At 35.3% G+C, this 19,764-nt stretch overlaps 1 protein-coding gene across 3 annotated transcripts in view; it reads right to left on the minus strand.

The window, feature by feature from the left end:
- Positions 1 to 1,670: 1,670 nt before the first annotated feature.
- LOC112464763 overlaps positions 1,671 to 19,764 on the minus strand; it is a 26,277-nt gene continuing 8,183 nt past the window's right edge. Inside the window, exons 1-7 of one of the 3 annotated variants that reach the window (XM_025031944.1) lie at positions 17,561 to 17,880; positions 10,029 to 14,182; positions 7,400 to 7,501; positions 6,528 to 6,664; positions 2,370 to 2,864; positions 2,012 to 2,266; positions 1,671 to 1,928 (exon numbers count right to left, since the gene is read on the minus strand). In XM_025031944.1, the coding sequence (XP_024887712.1) occupies positions 1,722 to 1,928; positions 2,012 to 2,266; positions 2,370 to 2,864; positions 6,528 to 6,664; positions 7,400 to 7,501; positions 10,029 to 14,182; positions 17,561 to 17,643 (5,433 nt within the window). In that variant the 5' untranslated portion in view covers positions 17,644 to 17,880 and the 3' untranslated portion in view covers positions 1,671 to 1,721. Of the gene's footprint in view, positions 1,929 to 2,011; positions 2,267 to 2,369; positions 2,865 to 6,527; positions 6,665 to 7,399; positions 7,502 to 10,028; positions 14,183 to 17,560; positions 17,881 to 19,764 lie in introns of those variants that run through there. The other 2 variants (XM_025031946.1, XM_025031945.1) reach the window with 2 other exon arrangements.

The raw sequence follows: 19,764 nt of genomic DNA on the forward strand, positions 1-19,764 counted from the left end.
TCTAAAGTTAGCATGTACGGTGAGCCAAGTGTAACCTAACGAGATCTAGGAAATAATAAGCTAAAACAGACCGCGCGCGTGCGCGCACGCGAAAGAAGGAAGGATTCAAGAGAGAGGAAGCAAGAAAGAAGAAAATAAAAAAGAGAGAGAGAGAAAGGAAGAGAAGAAGAAAGAGAAAATGTGAAAAAAATATAATTATAATGAAGAAAAGATTTAATGACGGAAATTGGAAAGTAAAAAGAATAGGAAGTGCAAAAGCAAGCTTCAGAATATGAACCAATTATGCATTACTTATTCTAATACATCAAGGATGCAAAAATCATCCATAAATTATTCATATTTAATTAATAATAATCTATTATAATAAGCATCTAATGTCTGTCTGTCTGACCGCGAACTACTCATTCATTAACCGATTTTCTTCAAACCGGTGCCAAAATTTTTCTAATTTTTCGGGGATGCATGGGCAACAATGGGTTTACATTTTTTTTAGAAAACTTTTTTTGTAAAATTCGGCTCATTAATGAAAAATTAAATCCATCGTTGCCATCCCCAAAAAATTAGAAAAATTTTGGTATTGAACTGTATGATGTACTTCCGTGCGTAGCGCGGGCTTAAAAGGTATAGTAATTAATAACAGTTGTATTAAATCGAACATAATATATTGCGTATGGTTAGGTATTGTGTATGGTAACAAATGCAAAATTGTAAATACAAATGTCTCAACGTATCGTTCATGGAATTATCCTGTATTTATTTTTGAATACATACAATAAGTTTTACTCCAGAAATTAAAATTTTATTTTGCATATATTTCTCTATCGAAATAGGTTGCTTAAGGTTACTTAATGAATAAGTACACATTTCTAATTAAATTTCTAGTATTTTTGGTTGCCATTAAATATATTTTTAATATATTTTATCGAATTGTCAACTTGTAAAAAACTAGAGCATACACTTAATTAATCAATGCCCACGAGCACGTCGATCGACTACAAGAGTGATTTGTTAAACTAAATAAATTATTGTCAATTGCATGCTCTCATTATCCATCGATCTATCGTTCTATGTCTATGATATAAAAATCCATGTATTCTCACTTATCGTTTATAGTCCAGGTGCAGATAACTATAGTTTGAGGAACATTAATGATAGAAATATAATTTTACATTAAATTCTAGCCATTGTGCGATATGTGTATATTATTACTTAAGTTTCCAATCGTATTTACATATTCCGATAAAAGTTCAAAAATAAAACAATTACTTATGAACTGTTTAATATATTTTACGGATACGTATATACATATATAATTGCTTGTATCACATGCACAAGAAATATATTTTATAGAGTAATAAATAAATATTTACTTTTCTTGTATTTAATATAATTAATCATATTAGCGTACACACATATTATGTACAAATAAAAACTATAATTTATAAGTAATTGCTTTGTCTTTCGACTTTTATCGATAAATAAACATATATATATATATATATATATATATATATATATATATATTATTTATACATATTATGTTGACATTGTATAATATCGTCGCTCGTTCCAAAAATATAAAGCAAAAATTAATTTTATGCAAGCCAACAAGAACGTGATACATTCTCTTCTTCATTATTGTATGGCACAAAAAAGTTAGAAACGACGAATATTGTTCTGTTAAACGCTAACGTATTCTTTATTTAATTGTCACATATCAATTAATCTGTCGCGTTCGGATTTGTGTAAGAGAATCCGCGGAAAACACCTTGATCCATCGAAGTCAAGATCTGCTCGGGCACTGGCGTGAGCCTCGGACGTTCGGTCGTGAATGCCGTGTCGAAGTATTTTGTGTCCAAAGTGTGGTCGAGCGCGGGCTTAAACGGTGGTTCCAATTGTCTCTTCTCCAATCGATCCCAGGGCAAATGCTGCGGAATCGGAATGCTATTTGACTGCTAAATCGCACACGATACATTTTTCTGCCATCTAAAAAAATCGTAACAAATTGTACCTGAAAAAAAGCATGTACAGCGATTTCGTGAGCAGGTAGCCGCTTTCCAGAATCCTTCTCCAACAAACAGATGAGTATATCGGTAGCCTCTTGACTCAGATACCGAGGTATGAATGGCCGTTCGTTGCAAATGCTCCAAAACAGTTCATCCTCATCGCATCCAGAAAACGGCGATTGACCAGTCAACATCTCGTACAGTAGAACGCCATACGACCACCAATCCACAGCTTGATTGTACTTGAGTCCTTTTATTATCTGCAAACAGGAGTTATTAAATGATTTTGTCTATTAAATAATTAATAATAAATATAAACAGAGGAAAAATAGAGAAATAAATTATATTTGAAGAGAATGATACCTCTGGCGCCATGTAATCTGGCGTGCCACAGAACGTATCAGCTGTTCTATCCAGGAAGATCTGAAGTTTACACATGCCGAAGTCCGCGATTCTAATGTGGCCGTCAAAGTCGAGTAGCACGTTGTCAAGTTTGAGGTCTCGGTAAACAATACCCTTCTTGTGCAAAAAGTTCAATCCGGACCAAATCTCGGCGGCGTAAAAACGCGCGCGCACCTCGGGGAATCGGCCGGACTTCTGTATGTGAAACATTAGATCACCCCCGTTCAGGTATTCCATAACAAAGAAGAGATGCGAGTCGGTTTGGAAAGTGCAAAACAGATGACAGAGATAGGGATGCCTCGTCGCCAGCGTGAGGACCTTTCGCTCGATCAACGTGCACTCGACATCGTCGTCCTCGAGCACGACGTCTTTCTTCAAACATTTCACCGCGTACACGGATTCCGTGCCGCGTAACTCTGCCAGCAACACCTTACCGAAGCTGCCTTTACCCAAGACCTGCGGAACGGAATGAGAATTCAAAATAGTATAACTAATATCTCTTGCTTGGTGGTTGCGTAATTATAAAGCAAAATTATTTATTATAATCAGTATTTGCCTTAGATGATTTTAAAATCATCAAATTGTATCATCAATTGTAAGATAAAGATAAGATGAAAATCCGTAAATAAATTCATCTTAGATGAGATAAAGATGATTTTGCTTTTAATTAATCTAGATGAAAGATAAAATAATTATTGCGATTTATGTAGAAAATTTTCTAGATAATTTTGTGTTTATGAGACTATTCATAAAAAATTATAAAAGGAATTTTTCAAATTTTTCTTTCCCAAAATTAAAATTTTTTGTATGTTTTGTCTGATAAACGGTTTCAAAGGGGTACACTTATTTACTGTGCTGAAGACGTTCTACTGTCATCGACGATGCATGGCAGGGATGTATTATATTTGAAAAATATTTTTTACATTTGAAAAATTCAAAAGAGATTGGATTACTTCACTGTTGGAAAATTTTTGTAGGTTTGTGAAAAAAGGTCCTTATTAAAATTTTTGTGTAAAATAATCAACACATACATGTGTAGATTTAACATATGCCTGCTGTGTTAATTGAACTTATTTAACAAATTTAAAATGTAAAATTATTAAAATAATTTATTTTTAAAGAATATGTTAAAGTAACACAATTTGAACGTATTTATTAAATGTGTTAAAATTTACAGAAAAAGAGTGTTGATTTTATCTTACAATCTTAACTTCAACATAAAAGTTATGTTAATTGTACACATAATTAACCTCAAAATTACGATCAGAATCGGTGTTACCATTTAACACATCCATATTATTATGTTAAATTAATTAATACAAAAATTTGAGTGGACATGTGATTTATGTTATATTTAACACAAATTTTCCAACAGTGTTCGACTTAAATTCCAAATACGAAAGTGCTTTGATGTTACCACTAATAATTATTTGATTATTGTCCTCTTTTTTCCAATATTGAGGAAGAAATATTCTTCTCCGCTACTAGAAGTTAATCTGTTTTCGAATGACATTTTTGCATTATAAATAATCTACTTCTTTCAAAAATAGGTCTTTATACAACTTTATACATATAACGTTCTGGAATCCAATTTAATTTAAACGGCGATAAAGAAATAGCAGGAAGAATGAAAATCCTACCATCTTAGATAATTTTTAGATAAGATAACATGATTTTTTATCTAAGATAAAGGTGAATACATTTTGTTTTTATATAGATAAGATAAAGATAATCCCATTTTTTTAATATCTCTGGATGATTATCTAAATAATTTTATTTAGATACTGGCAAACACTGATTATATATATAATATATATAATCTGTATCAATATATATAATATTATAATTATTATTATAATATCATAAAGCAAAATTATTTATCTTTCTTTTCTCTCAACATGTTCGAATCATCTTTTTTTCTCATATAGTTGATTAATCGATTTTGCTTATAATATCAAAATAAGTTATCTTATAATATAAAAATAATATCTCAAAATAAGTTAATTCTTTTCATATGTCATCATTTTTTACATTATTACCATTTTTGTTCGATATAAATTCATAAAACATATTGATAAAAATATATTTTCATTGTATTAATTATAAATACACACAATTCAATGAGAGAGCATGTTACATATACATATTTCCAACAAAAAAAAGCTTTATTGATAATTCATCAAGATTTCATTAACTGTTCATTAATCTACCTATAAAATGCAAGAAGAATCTTTAATACATTTTATCAATTTATATTGTGAAATATGCATTGCAGCGTGGAAAGAAATTAATTCATTCTTCATGTGATGCAAAACGTTGGTTTTACATAATTTCTTTTAACTTGTGACGTCATAATTCAATATAAATAGTTGCAATGAAATAGAAATCTTAAAACTACATTGTCACTATTACGCGTGCTCGATTAGATTTAAAATAACATGTAATTGAATTTAGATGAATGCTCCAAGTTTATAAACCGAGCGGTAAGTCTCGTCACGCGCATCTGGACGTTAAAAATAATGCGTTGCGCATGTGCTAATTCTGGTAATCTATATTTACATAGCTATTCCGTACAAATTCTGCTTCAAGTATCCTCGCGCGCAAATAAATCCTTGATAATGCACGGCCGTTTCTCCGTGAAAGCAAGGCGAAATATGTTCCTTGGCCATTACGCTCGTTCATCGATAGTAAACATGGAAATTGGACATTGGTCCTCTCATCCGCTGGAAGATTTCCTCGTGGAAAGCACCGCGTGAGTCAACCGGTTCACGTGATGTAAATACACGTGATTCAGATTAATTCTAGTCCAATTTCAAGCCAAGCTGCACTCGGCGAATCTTTCGGATCTATGTTCGCTAATAAGGATCAAATAAATACTTACGGAATTGATATCAATTACTCCGAATGTTCGTAAATGCGAAATGAGTGTTTAGAGATAATCATTAATATATTAACCAAAAGTTTACGCGAATTTATCTTTCGTAAAATTCAGAATTTTCAGAATTTTTCAGAAATTAATAAAAATAATTGTTGCTCTTGTCGACAAAGGTTTTCGTACGTACAAGATGAATAAAATTTTCACAAGAATATATTGTGGGAATGTTTCTCTGAAGATATGCCAAGTTCAACATGTAGAAGCAGAATAAACACTATTTTCTTTTATTAATGTATATAATGTATTGCATGCAAAGAATTGCCGAGTGAAGCCCCTCCCCTATCTATCTCCCTTTCTCTCCCTCTTCCCTCTCCTTCTCTCACTCTCCTTTCCTCCCTCCCCCTCCCTCCCGCCCTCTGTCTCCTTTCCCTCTTCTTCCCCCTCCTTCCTTCTTCCCTCCCTCACCCGTTCTCTCCCCACCTCTCCCTCTTTCTTCCCCTGCTCCTCTACCTTCCTCCCTTCATCTCTTTCCTTCTCTTATCCCTGTCCTTCCATATCTGTACCCCTTCTCACAATTTCTTTTTCCTTTCCCCTTTCTCTCTCCCACCTTCCTTCCCTTTTTCTTCTCTTGTCTTCTTCTCCCTCTCTTTCTCTCCCTAGTTCTTTCCTTTATCCTTTCCTTCTCAGTTTTGGTTCCTTTTTCTTTACTCTATCCTCTTTTCTCGTCTTTTTCTTACACAAGAAAGAAATTCTTAACGATCGTTAAATTAAAATTTGCAAAAGATGTTACTTTAATACGTCGGGTGAAGCTCTATAAGATATAACAAATTTTTTTGTCATTCTCATTTATTTGCTAGTTTTAGCAAAGTCAATCTAAATATTCGAAGCGTAATGGCAATTATTACTGGAATGCGAAATTGCTTTAATCGTGGCATCTCCTTTGTGAGGTATATGCGAATAGGTACGAGATAGGCGCACACGATTATATGCACACAAAGTACATAATGTAGTCTAGGAATAGTCGGTTAATTTTTGGAACTGGCTGAATAGATGCGCATGACGCGCATCGCGACAAACAAAAAGTTACACCAATGCACAAAAAGTATATGTATAATTAATAAAGTCAAACATTCGCATTTGAGTGGCACGTGTAGATTTTATCTACAATAATAATATGGAATTACAGACGTGTTTCATCTTTCTTTTTAAGGGAAGTATTGACAGGATTTTCGACTTGTACTTACTTTGAGAAAATTAAAATCGGTCACGGTGTATTTCTTGAATCTGGGCAGATTCGTCGCCGGCGGCGTTATCCGACCACTCGGAAAATGATCCGAGGAATCCGAATTCCGACTCTGATTATCCGATGATTGTGAAGGTGCTAAGTAAATAATAATCAGTGAATCAACTATCCTTATAACTGATATACACAGAAGTAAATATTAAACACGTGTCGTTAGAATATGTTTGTTAAAATATAAGCATATATTTTTTTCTTCGTTTCATGCAACTTGCTGGACAGACAGGAATAATTTGATTTCAGTTTCTCGATTCAGTTTCAACGAATGTGAGAATATGGATGAACATATCATGAACGATCTGCGCGCGCCTGTTGTGTATGTATGTGTTATATAATTTGCATATACAGAGTATCTGATAATAGGTATAACACCGCTCGTGAGAAGCTAGAATCAAACCAAATAGAAACGTCCTTTACTATTTTGTGATTTTCTTAATAATTAATGAAACTGCTCTCTGTACTTACCCGCAAGTAGTGTTAGATCTATTATTTTCACACACTCTATATAAAATATCGAAGTATTTTTCTTGTGAGCGTCAAGAAAACTTGTGATTATATTTGATCATTTACTACGTCGTTTCTTTACCATTACCATGTAACAACTAATCATACAGCAATTTGGCAAGGGACTTTTTTTAAGAATAACTTTGACAACTCGGGCATTACCTGCCTAATTCGTATCCGTTTCATGAAATCAGGCGAAGAACGAAAGAATATCCGAAAAATATTATGTATCACTTTAACAGAGATATGTTTATTGCGAAATGTTGCAGTTGAATAATTAACAGCGCGAGAGGTATTCAGATCGTTACTCACTTCTCTTCAGAGCTTGCAATGCTTCGGCGACTAGCTTCTGATTCAATCCACATAGATTTCCTGTCAGTTTTTCGCATTTCTTGTGGCAAGCCATGTCACAATCTACAGGAATTTAGTTTTATCGAAAACTAATCAAAAGATATTTATGCTTATAATTCGCTAAATATTAAACGCAATATTTCTATTATTTGATCTTGAACTGGCGTAAACAAAAGATTTGATTTTTACTATATATATACTACGTGCTATTAGAATATAATAGTCTAATATATATCATATCATTGTAACTCTTATATGATACCATCAGTGGTGGAAGCAGAATGGCGGCGATATTTACAAAAATGTTTAATGAAAAAATCAAGTTTTACATGAAATCTAACACAAATATATTTATATATTTATATTTTAATACGACAGTCAATAAATTGCACTATTTAAATTATATATTGTACAATAATATTAATAAATGACTTATTTAAATATTACATTTTTTGTAAAAATAACTTTTAATTCCCTTTTTTAGCACAGAAAAAATGCACTTGCGATTTACCTTGGTATATAATAACTGTTACTCTTGTCGGTACAAGATATCTAAAATACGCTGACAAAGTTTGACCAAACATCTTAAAAATACCCCATATATTGTAACGCCCTCCTACATAAACAGTTAGATATAAATGTCATTGACATTACGGCAACGACCTTACGTCATTTTAATAGCACTAATAGTGTGCGCGGGCGTCGCGCTGACTATCGCACCTATCGCTTCCACCATTTCCCGAACGTCAACACGTGATACTGTTAAAGTTAAAACAAAACTCGCCGCGAAGGAATGACGTAAAGAACGAGTTTTCACGAGCTTGAAAATGTTCCGGCGTGTTGAACCAAAAGACCTCAACTCAATCCTTGGGTTTACAATACACCTATATATAGTACATAAGTTTTGGTACAAATATTTTCGACAAGCATCTTCGACAAAATTCCTCTTTTACAAGATGTAGTTTTTATGTCCATTGCGTATCATTCGTCAATTTAAAAATCAATATACATACGTGAAAGTAATTCCGCACATGTAGTCGTTGAAATGCGGGCAAATGTTAATATTACTAACAGGAATTAAAATGCTATCCATGCGGGGACACTTGTGCAAATATCTCTGCGACGAGACTAATAACTACAACTCAGCTAGGTTCTGTCTAATTCCGTAACACATACGCCTACATACAAAATTATTGCCAGGAAATGCGAGGATTGTTAACAAATACTTGAAGCATTCAAACATAACGTAAACTAAATTAATGTTATCATCACATTAGTATGAATTAGTATTAGCATTTTCCACACATTCTTTTAATATTTTGCTAAAGCAGAAAAAAAATTTTTTTAACGATAAATAGATAAAAATGGCATAATAAATGATTTTTTTAAGCAGCAACTTTGGCGATGCAACTTAACAATTGCTTTCACGTGTAGTTCCACACTAAAGAAAAATGCAAAAAATCCTATAGAGCATTTTAATGTCCGATTTATGCTTATAGTTCTCTAATTATGATCATTATTTTATATATATATAATATGAGACTTTTATGTAGAAATACATATTTATCATTATATTATAAATTCAATATTAAAAAATCCCACATGTTTCTTATGAAAAAGAGACCCCGGTCAAATTGAAATCAAAATCAAATCCATTCCGACATGTGTGGTAGTTTTTATGATTTTGAACAAATGTCCATACACTTCATATATACGCGAGCGCGCACGGAACTCAATATTCACAAATACGCGCGCATGTATACCCATTACAAATAAAAAAAGGCATCAGGTTATCTGAAAAGAATATGGCAGACACTCATTGTCAGATTCTATAGAATTCGATTGGATGCACTCAGTGCACACTGGTGCATATTGAAGCCGTTATACACTGATTTAATTTCTAATCTTTAAAGTAAAATGCAAATATCTCGACTGATAAAATGCCTAATATATATTTTACCAAATAGCACAATAAAGAGTATTGAAGATTTCGTGATTTAATCCGTTTATATTAAACATAAACTTTATATATACGTTTATTTGTGACAATTTTAATGTGCACCAGTGCGCACTGAGTGCATGCAATCGAATTTGCTATAGACTTCAGAGCTTCACATTTTTTTATCCTTTGATTTTCTGTGGTTGTGACAATGGAGATATTTGTTCAGAGTCATGAAAATTATAATAAATCTCGTGGTCCAAAACGGAGCAATATTTGACCGAGATTATTTTTCCGTGAGAAACGGCGGAGTTCTTTAACCTAACTTAACTTTTGTTAAGTTGTTAACTATGCATAATGTATATTGAATTAATGAGAATATTAATTAATTAAGCAAATTTTGATCTGCATCCCACTTCCAAATGTTTACGTCCCACTCTATCTCTTTTCGGTAACTCGAAAATGATTAACCAACGTTTAGTTTTGATTCAGTTTTTATCATTTCCGGTGTTTCGAACTATATTTCAAAAAGCACCCTCATGTCACATCGTCAAAGTATTAGACTCTTTAAAAAAAATGTATATATATTTGGAAGCTGGATGTGTTCGACGACAAAACTTTGACGCGCAAGCAATCGCAAAAAGTAAGTACTCGAGATTCTCGGTGAACCGTCGAATCCAGAATCGTTGCTCCTCGTCGAATTAATTCTCTTGTGTTCGGAATCGTCGTTCGGTTCGACGCGGGTCGAGCCATTCTCGTCCGTACTCCCCGTCGTGGCGGTGCTCGTCGTACTTCCAGTACTGTCGCTACTAATGGACGGTGTGCGCGAATGATGCCGTCTTCTCTTGATCTTTGCCCTTCTGACTTTGGAGAGATCTCGCGGCGTAGCCGTGAGCAATGCGGATGGCGTCGTGTAGAACATCCTTATAAGGTCGAGCGGGCGTTGCAAGGGTGTATTCTTCGGACTGGACTTGGGAGACGTTTTCGGCGAAGGTTTTGCTAGATGCTGCTTCTCGGGGACGAGTTTGGCAGTAAGCGTATTCTGTTGACTCGCCGTCGTTGGTAATTCATTGCCACGAGTCTCCTTCGGTCCCCGCTCACTCTTTTCCGATGGTGTTTTTTTGGTCGGTGCTTTCTTCTTTTTAATCGCACGCTTCGTCTTGGAGGTTTGCGGACTGATACTAGGACTGGCGGCCACGCTGGTCTCCTCTGACGCGACCGGAGTTTCCACATCGTCAGTGTTTGTCAAATCGTCCTGATTACTCCATCTCGAGATCTTTCTAATTAAAGAGGGATCAGGCGATAGCTCGTTTGTTGGAGTGCTGGGTTCCTCGAGTTCCTCATCGACCGTCCGACTGTCGGACTCTTCGGACAACTTAGGTGCTTCAACTATCTTTATTACCGGTATGGCACCTTCGATTGGAGTAGTCACGGAAATTGCTGTATCGGAATTATTCCGCTTTAACGAAGCTTTCTTTACGGTCGAGTTTGTGTCCTTAGTGTCAATTGCTATCGAAAGATTTCTCTTCTTTTTTGGCGGTACTTTCGGCACCTTTTTCTCGACTTCCGCTTTCGCAAGTTTCGCGATTTCCGCTTCTTTCATTTTTAAAGATTCCGAAAGTTTTCTTTCTTTCTCCTCTTCGACAACTACGTTACTGGATCCGACTGTCAAATTTTCGAGCTCCGCGATGCTCATTTTAATGTCGATCTCATTTTCCTTTCCATTAGCTTTCGAATTTATCGAGTTCATTTTTTCCTCGACTTTGGAAATTGGAGAAGAAATTGTTGCCTCGCGAAAAGTAAATCCATTCGGTTGCTTCGATCTCGCCACTTCAGGACTACCCGGTGCTTTGATCTCGCTCCAAAAATCAATGGACTCGGTAGAGGCACTCCTCGATAATACTTCGTTTTTGTCCTGAAGGTCGCAACTTACGTCGAGCTTCATTGGCTTCTTTTCTGTTACTTTACTCAAAGATTTTATCGGCTCTGACGTCTTCTTAACGGATATGTCCTTGTCCGTGGCTTTTTCATCAATAGATACAGACTGTTGGAAAACCTTGGGGATTTTATTCAACAAGCGATCATTCATCAATTTCGAAGAGTCAACAGAAATACTTTTCTTCAAAACTGACGTTTTGTCATTGGCGTCGTTGCGAAAAAATGATTTGCCATCTTCGATTTTCATTGTTTTAAATGCGCCTAAATCCTTTCCAATCTTTGATGAGTTCACAACACTGCTTTCGTTCGCATATTTTTTTAAGAGGGTCTCCGCTTTGAAGCAAAACTTTGAATCTGCGCTGTTAAGCTTCGGCACCTTGCTCTTAGGACTGGGTAAATCTCTCGAGAAATCTTTTCCTACATCAATACGATTAATTTTTTTAATCGTATCAGTTTTTAATAGTTCTGCTTCTTTTGATGCTGTTTCTTCGGTGACGATTACCTTCGCTTCGGTCTTCGATGAATCAATTGTTTTTAAGAGATTTCCGTCAGTCTTTTTCGCGTTATCTCTCAATGTTTTTGTCAGATCGACATTTTTTGCTGGCTTAACATCCGTTGCTAATTTCGCCTCCTCATATTCATTGCTACGCACTTTGTCGTTTGTTTCCTTGGGCAAGGTCGTTTCTTTCGCTTCCAACTTGACTGCGTCATCGTGTCGAATCGCGTCGACTCTACAAGTTGGTTTATCCGCGTCTACGCCACTGGTTCTCTTCGAGGCATTGAAAGAGGAAACTTGCGCCAAGTTTGATGTTTTGTTCACCTTCTTTTCCGACAACGCGGTATCCCCAACGACGGCCTGATCACTTTTCGATGAGTCCGCCAGATACTCTGCGGTCTCTCGTAACGAAAGCTTTGGCGCTTCTACGGCATTATTTCTATCCGTATTAATTTTAGACAGTTTTGGCAGACGACAGGTCGCGCTATTTGTCGTGAGCGTCGCACCACTGGCTCCGTTTTTACCAACATTGTCGCTAGCTTCGGTCTCGACAACGCTTCGCTTCATCGTGTCCTCGTCGTGCGACAACGCCGAGATCTTTGGCCTGTTCTCTTCCGCTACGAGCTTATCCTTTCCAACGGAAATAACAGAATTTTCGATGGCAAAAATCTCCGGCGTTTTGATAGTCGAATCGGCTTCTAGACGATCAGATACCTTCTCTGTAGCATCGAACGCATTGTGAGCCTTTGGACTTTCGTCATTCTTTGTATCCAAGATGAAAATATCTTCAGATATTCCTCGAAGATATTCCATTTGTGAGTCGTTTTTCAATGCGTTCGTCAAAACAAAAGCTGAAATGTTCGATTGTATGGGATTTGCTGCTATCTCGGCTTTCTTCGCTGAGTCTCCAATAACGATTTCTTGCATATCATTCTTTGTTGCTGAGACGGGATCTCGTTTATCCCACGAGTCATCATTCGATATGGAATGAATGTCTTCCCTTACCAAGGATTCCACCTTCTTAGATTTATACACTATTTTCTTTAACGTTTTAATGTCCTTATTAATATCACTTGCCGTTTGAATCTTGCAATTCGACTCCGTCGAATCTTTATCTGTTAAACATTTTAACGCATTGCTTCCAAGAATATTATTTTTGACGTCAACAAAGCCATTCGTCAATTGATCTTCATCGACTTTCACATTGAGTTTATTGACTTCGTCCAGTTTTTCGTCAAGTTTGTCCGTAGGCTTTCTCATTGTCAAATACACGCTATTTCTGGACGGATCCTTTACGTAAGGTTTTCGCACCGCTAACACGACTTGTGTTTCCGCTTCGTCCGTATCGTTCGAGGAAACGTCCGTCCTATTCCCAGTTCCGAATCTCCTGGGAACAGAGATCTTTTCCTTGAACTGCTCGACCGTCGATTTGCGCTTGTCATTCTCAGAACTCGTATTCACCCAAATTGTCGAGAAATCCCCTGCGCTATTACAGGCCTCGATCTTGTACATCTGAGGTCTTGACTCATCATCCTCTTTAATCTGCGAATCAGTGGAAATTTCGCTAGAGGTGCTCGATTGCCTGTTATCTATTTTATCAATCGGCGACAGTTTGTCGGTAGACAATCGTTTTTTCTTTTTCATTTTCTTCATGGCTTTCCTCATCCTTGCCGCGGCCGCTTCCTCTTCCTCCTGAGTCATCGTGTCGGAATCGACGTTGTTCGCGTAATAGGGGCGCTCGATGATCGGCCCTCTCGCTGTCGTGCTTTTTCTGAATACTAAAGTACCTTGACGCGCCTCGTTTTCAATCTGCGCCTGCTCCTCAGCCACGAGACTATCCAGGACCTTCGCCTGCACTTGCGCGTACGCAGCCTCCCGTTGTATTTGCTCAGGATCGAGCTGCAAATCGGCGGAAGACCTGCGCCGCGTGAATCTGCGGGTGATTCGCTTCTGCACAGCTTCTCGCTCTTGAGGATCTTCCAAACGATCTAAATTGATCTGATGATACAGACGTATTCCCTGTTGGCTCCCGTCGCCGTCAGACTTCTTGTCTTTAATGAGGAATTTTTCCATTAGAAGTTCGCCCATCGACTTCTCATGTCTCTCGTAGTGCTCGCGTAATGCCGGATTGTCTTTCAGAGCCTGCGATCTGATCTTGATAGTCGGCCGATCGCGGCGTAGCCGATTTCTAGGAGGGTTCCCATTGTGCGAAAGTATTCTCGGTGACGAGACATCGATGTCCGCTGTGTCGATCACTCGTCTCGCCGATCTCACCGAGATCGGCGAGAAACGATGAAGATGACTGAGCGGGGATTCCGAAATCGTTGACAGATGCGGTGAGAAACGCGACAGCGAAGTGTGAAAAGGCGTTCTGTGCGAAACATCATAATCTCATTTGAAATTGGTAGCCGTAATCTACATTTGCATACGTAATTTGACTTCCATTTTGGCGGATATTTTTCTCGTGGATCGTTCAACGTGTTTCTTACACAAATAGTAAGGCCATGTATGAAACCAATCGTTAGAAGCTCGAGCCTTAAATTAACGTCATCGCAAATGAGAAAATGTTACTACACTGTCCAACAAAAAAATGACTTTTTTCGAACACAAAAACGATGGTAAATGTTTTCCGTAGTTCTTGAATACAATCCCGTTTACCAAATTGATCTATCACATCACAATTTTGAATGCGAGTTAAAAATTGTAAAAGAGGCTATTTTAAAGTATTTTAGCATGTTATTACTACGATATATATGTAACAAAGTTTGCAATTAAAATTAAATATGTTATTAGGACTTTTAGCCCTTAAAAGAGATTTGTCGTGTCGATTACAGTTAAAAGAATTTATCGAAAATCAAGAGCCATCTCTGTAGTCGAAAGTGTGAAAGTGACATTTTGAGTCCGTATATTAATGTAAAACTTTCAGATTCGGACTTTGTGTCGCAATATTTCCGCTCGTAGAGTACGTAGAGAAAAAATAAAAACACTTTTGTTATATAATTCAAACCCAAGCTATCGATTGAACCTACTCAGAACTCAATCTGTTCAGTCATTATGAAAATCTCAAAATCTCGGGTACTCGCAACTTGTCCGCTCGCGTAAAGATACACGAGGCGGTCTCGCGCAACACTACCGTGTCTCTTGATATTCATAATTAATATAAAGTCTGTCACAAATTATAAGGTCATTAAAACCCATTAAACATTTTTTAATTATGTTATTCAAACTCTTAAGGGTTTTTCAGTTAAATACTAATCTGATATCAAAATTAACAAATTCAGTTTAATCATTTCATTCAATTTAAATTGTATAAAAACTCCTTATGCATGAATTATTTCAAAAATTCGAACACTTCAATTTTAACATTCGACCATTTTGAATTTATCAACTTTGACATCTGATTAATGTTTTTAATGTTAAGCGACCAGTGGAGAAACTCTTAAATTTAAATAATATAATTAAAAAATATTTGGTTAATAGCATTTGTGAGTCACAACTGACGCAATAAATCCTATATCAATTATAAATATTTTTTAATCATAATCGACACGACAAATTCCTTTTAAGGGCTGAGAGTATTAATAACATATCTAATTTTAATTATAAAAGAATTTGTCCAACACGTCACATATCATATAATATATGGCATTAAAATATGCCAAAATATCATATAATTATTGGCATTATAATATGCCAAAATACTCTAAAATAACTTTTTTTGCAACTTTAATTACAAATTTCTCAAAATTGAGATGTAATAGAGCAATTTGATACCAAGACGTATTCAGCACTTAAAAAACTACGATAAACGATTAGGCCAGTCATATTGGACATCAAACCTTCTAATTAATCTTCCCGGAAATAACAAAAAAAATCACCGGTGCAACATTAAAAAAACGACGAAATTGAGAATTTTCGGGATCCGAGTCTCGGAGTTTGATGACGCGTGCAAGCTAAACGACTGACTTGACGATCAATGTTGTTTAGATCATAATTGTAGATAATTTTACGCTCTACAAAAAAGATACGTATAGTTAGTTACCCTATCTTGCTTAGTTTTCGAGATATTTGAGAAAAAATAAAAAAATCGCGTTTTTTGTTGATAATATTGTTAATAACTTTTTATTCCCCGTTAATTTTGTGAAGCAAAATAAAACCCACTTATAGCACCTCAAATTAAAGCGATTCATGGTAGTTGAAACTTGGGAAGATTAATTGGAAGGTTGACCCCCTAAATTAGTCTAATATGACTGGCCTAGATTGCCTTTGCCCTTGTGCATTTTTTTTTGTCAACAGTTATCAGCATAAAAAATACGTGAGTTTGTTGCACAATTTTACAAGACAATTTTACTTTACCTGTATTTTAAGAGCACGAAACAAATCTTACGTAAGCAATGTAGCATATAGAACATAGAATATAACAAAATCCTAAACACGTCTCATCTGGTAATATCATGGGATATGCATTGCGATATGTTCGTATTAATTGACAAGCCCTTCGATCGGCTATTACATCAGCTATTATTTCATTGCCAAATGCTTATTTTTGCTCCTTGTTACGTTGCAGAACGGAAACATTTCACGAACACTTGTTAGACACACATGTGGAATGTAAACGTGGCCAGTTTGATGAAGACATTTGATCGATCGACGCGTAAATGGATACTATTTTATAATCACGCCTGGAAAATTCTTTCAATTGTATGAAATTGAAAAAAGATATTTATTTTATCTGTATATATTTTATTGTCTTTATTCTTATCACGTATGACAGACTAAAAAATTAAAAAAAAATATATATATATATCCCATTTTTTTAAGATAGTACTCACACAAAAAAGAAAAATGTTGCTGCGAAGATGTATTATTTTCAAGATACTGAAATACAAATAAAAACGACATATTTTGATGGAAATGCAGTTATATTTTCTTCTCTCTACTCTCATGTAAAATTGTTTTAAAAAATGGAGCACACAAATATTGTTTTACTTAATATAGACACATTTTTAAAATATATCTCTGACACCTGATAACAATTGAATGGAATCCAATTCGGAAATATTTAAAATATAGATATTTCCAATATTTTACAACAAACCGATATATGCGCGATTTATATAGGTTTATCACTAAACTTGTCGATTATAAATTTAACATTCGTTATTTCCTATGATGTCACAATCAGATTAGTTTATAATTAATTCTCAAATTCATCGTTATTGCTATCACGCAATGATAAATGATCTAGCAAATCGTAAAAGTCGCGGATGCGTTTGTCTCGCCAAGAATAAAAGACAAGAAATTTTCACCAATTATAACGCGCTGTCTGCTCGCGTTATGTATTTTACAACAATGTATGATATATTTTTAACAACTTTTTTGAAAACTGTAAAAATTTAAATTAAAGTCAATACCGATAATAATCAATATCGACTCTCAGGTTTTTTTTATTGGTCACGATTTGAATTTTTAATCTACAGACAATTATTGTCTATTTAACTGATTTTCTCAAAACATTTTAGAGTTTTAAACGCAACATGTACACCTTGGCGACCTTGAGAAAGATTTCCACCGTCAAACGTCCTTGAGAAAGATTTCCACCGTTAAATGTCCGTCCAAAAAAAAGAACAAATTTTATCCTAATGGGAATAAGATACGAAAAAAACTTCAACTTCCTTGCTAAAATAAATATCGGATACAAACGATGATGTTTTTGGTTTGCATTGGATTAAAATTGCTCTATTCTTACCGTGCCGTGCCTGTCATTAGCGAGCTGTGATTAGCGTATGCTCCTGCACCGTAATAGTATGGGACATCGTTATAGTACGGCATTTTCTTTTACACCTTTATTCTCTGTTTACACCAAATGACAATAGTTCGACGACAGTAATGAACGATTGAGCTCGTGAGGAACGATCGGCGCGTTGGTCGAGGGGACGACTGAACCGGACTGCGTTGTGCTCTTAGCAGCAATTAAACGGCGGATAAACGCGGCAGCTCCGGCACTCAGGTGTGCGAAAAGCGAAGCCGTTCTCACGGTTCAGAGAGCCAAGACCAACTGAGTTTAAGCCGGCGACCCGGTGTAATAATAGAATTCTAGTATATGAGGCTTCCAAGCACCTAACTATACTACCCGACTCTAATAACCCGCTCGCACACGGCCGGCTATTATGGCTGGTAGTTGCAACGGCGAGAGGAATGCGGAACAATAAGCTATCCGCATCCTCTTCAGCGTCGTTGCGTTTAATAATACTCATTCATGTTAACGAGATCATTAGGGATTTTCATTAAGGGAAGATAACGTGCGCACGAACGAAAGAAACGAAGAAATTGATTGTGAATTGTTAAGAACGAGTTTTAATTACGTTTTATTTATTTGTACATGTAATCAATTACGTCAAGTACAGGAATTACATTTATTCAAGAGAAAAGTATTGAAATCCTCAAATATAACGGAGAAAAGTTTTGACTAAACTTACAATTTTAAAGAGAAAATAACTACCGTTCAAAGTTTGAAAGCACTACTTTTTTAAGAAAAACAAAACAGTGGTGCTACTTCCAAAAAAATGTCATATGAGAAACTTTATTATCTGTTTTAACTATTCAAAACAGTATTATTTGTTTCTAATCATTTTCCAAGAAAGTCTTTTTCCTAACGCGAGCGTGAAATGGGCCGCTTTTCACGCTTGTTTTGAGTGAGCAAAACGATCCATTTCTCCACACTAATTGAAAAATGGAGCCATTTCTCAACTAGTAGAGAAATGAAATTGTAAAACAAGCGCGAAAAGCGGCCTGTTTCACGCTCTTGTTAGGAAAAATAGTATGAACAACTCGTGGGAAAAGTGGTCGAGCCCAAATGAGTGTGATGGTCGCACTCGCTTCGCTCGTGCGACCAACTTCACACTCATTCCGAATCGACCACTTTTCCCACTAGTTGTACAATATACTATTATTTGAAGAATTTTACCGAGTGAACATGCTATTACATGCCATTATTCTGTTATAAAGAAAGAACAAGTTTCTATGGTTCGAATAAAATATAATAAATTTAAAAATAACAATTATTATATTTTTCTTAAACTTAAATCATGAAAACTTGTTCTTTCTTCATAACAGAACAGTAGTAGGTGTAGCATATTCACTGGGTAAAATTCTTTACATTAAAAAAATAGTGCTTCCAAACTTTTGAACGATATTTAGTATATGTAACAAATCTTTCATAGCATATAATTTTTATTAATATTGAAAATTATCGATGTTTTTATAAATGGAATTATAATACTTTCTTTCTACATAATTCTCTCTCTCCCCTCTCCCTTCTTCCCTCCCCGCCCACCTCCCTCTTCTCTTTCTCGCTTTCTTTTTCTATTTTTCCTCTTTTTCTCTTTTTTCGGTGATCTTACTTTCTATTAGCACACAGTGATGAGCTAAATCTCGATTGATGTATATAGAAAGAAAATACATAACTGCATTTTTTAAAAATGCAACTATTTTTATTGCATATTATTCTTATTTACTTTTTTATCATATATGTAATTGATTATGTAGATGCATTATATAATATGTATACAGGGTGAGGCAATAACTATTACCACTTTAAATATATTTGAATCTATAAGGCCCAAAGAAAAATTAGTGTAACCAAAATTGTACGGTACGAAGAGGGCTATTAGCGATAATAATTTCTGTCCAGGTGGAGGCGTTTCGGAGATATCAAGGTCATCTTCATTTTTTTAAATTGATTTGGTACATTTTTTCCATAATATGATAGAGGAGCTAAAAACAACTTTAGAACTCATGACACGAGATCATTGAATAAGATTTAAAGTGAAGAAAGAACGATTAAAAAATACATTTTTGTATTGAATGAAAACGTTTAAAGAAGATGTTCGAAGTGATGACCATTATTATCGATGCAACACTGGATTCTTTCGATCACTAATTGGCTTGCTC

This window comes from Temnothorax curvispinosus, unplaced genomic scaffold (genome assembly GCF_003070985.1).
Source record: "Temnothorax curvispinosus isolate PA1 unplaced genomic scaffold, ASM307098v1 QBEX01014555.1, whole genome shotgun sequence".
Lineage (NCBI taxonomy): Eukaryota > Metazoa > Arthropoda > Insecta > Hymenoptera > Formicidae > Temnothorax > Temnothorax curvispinosus.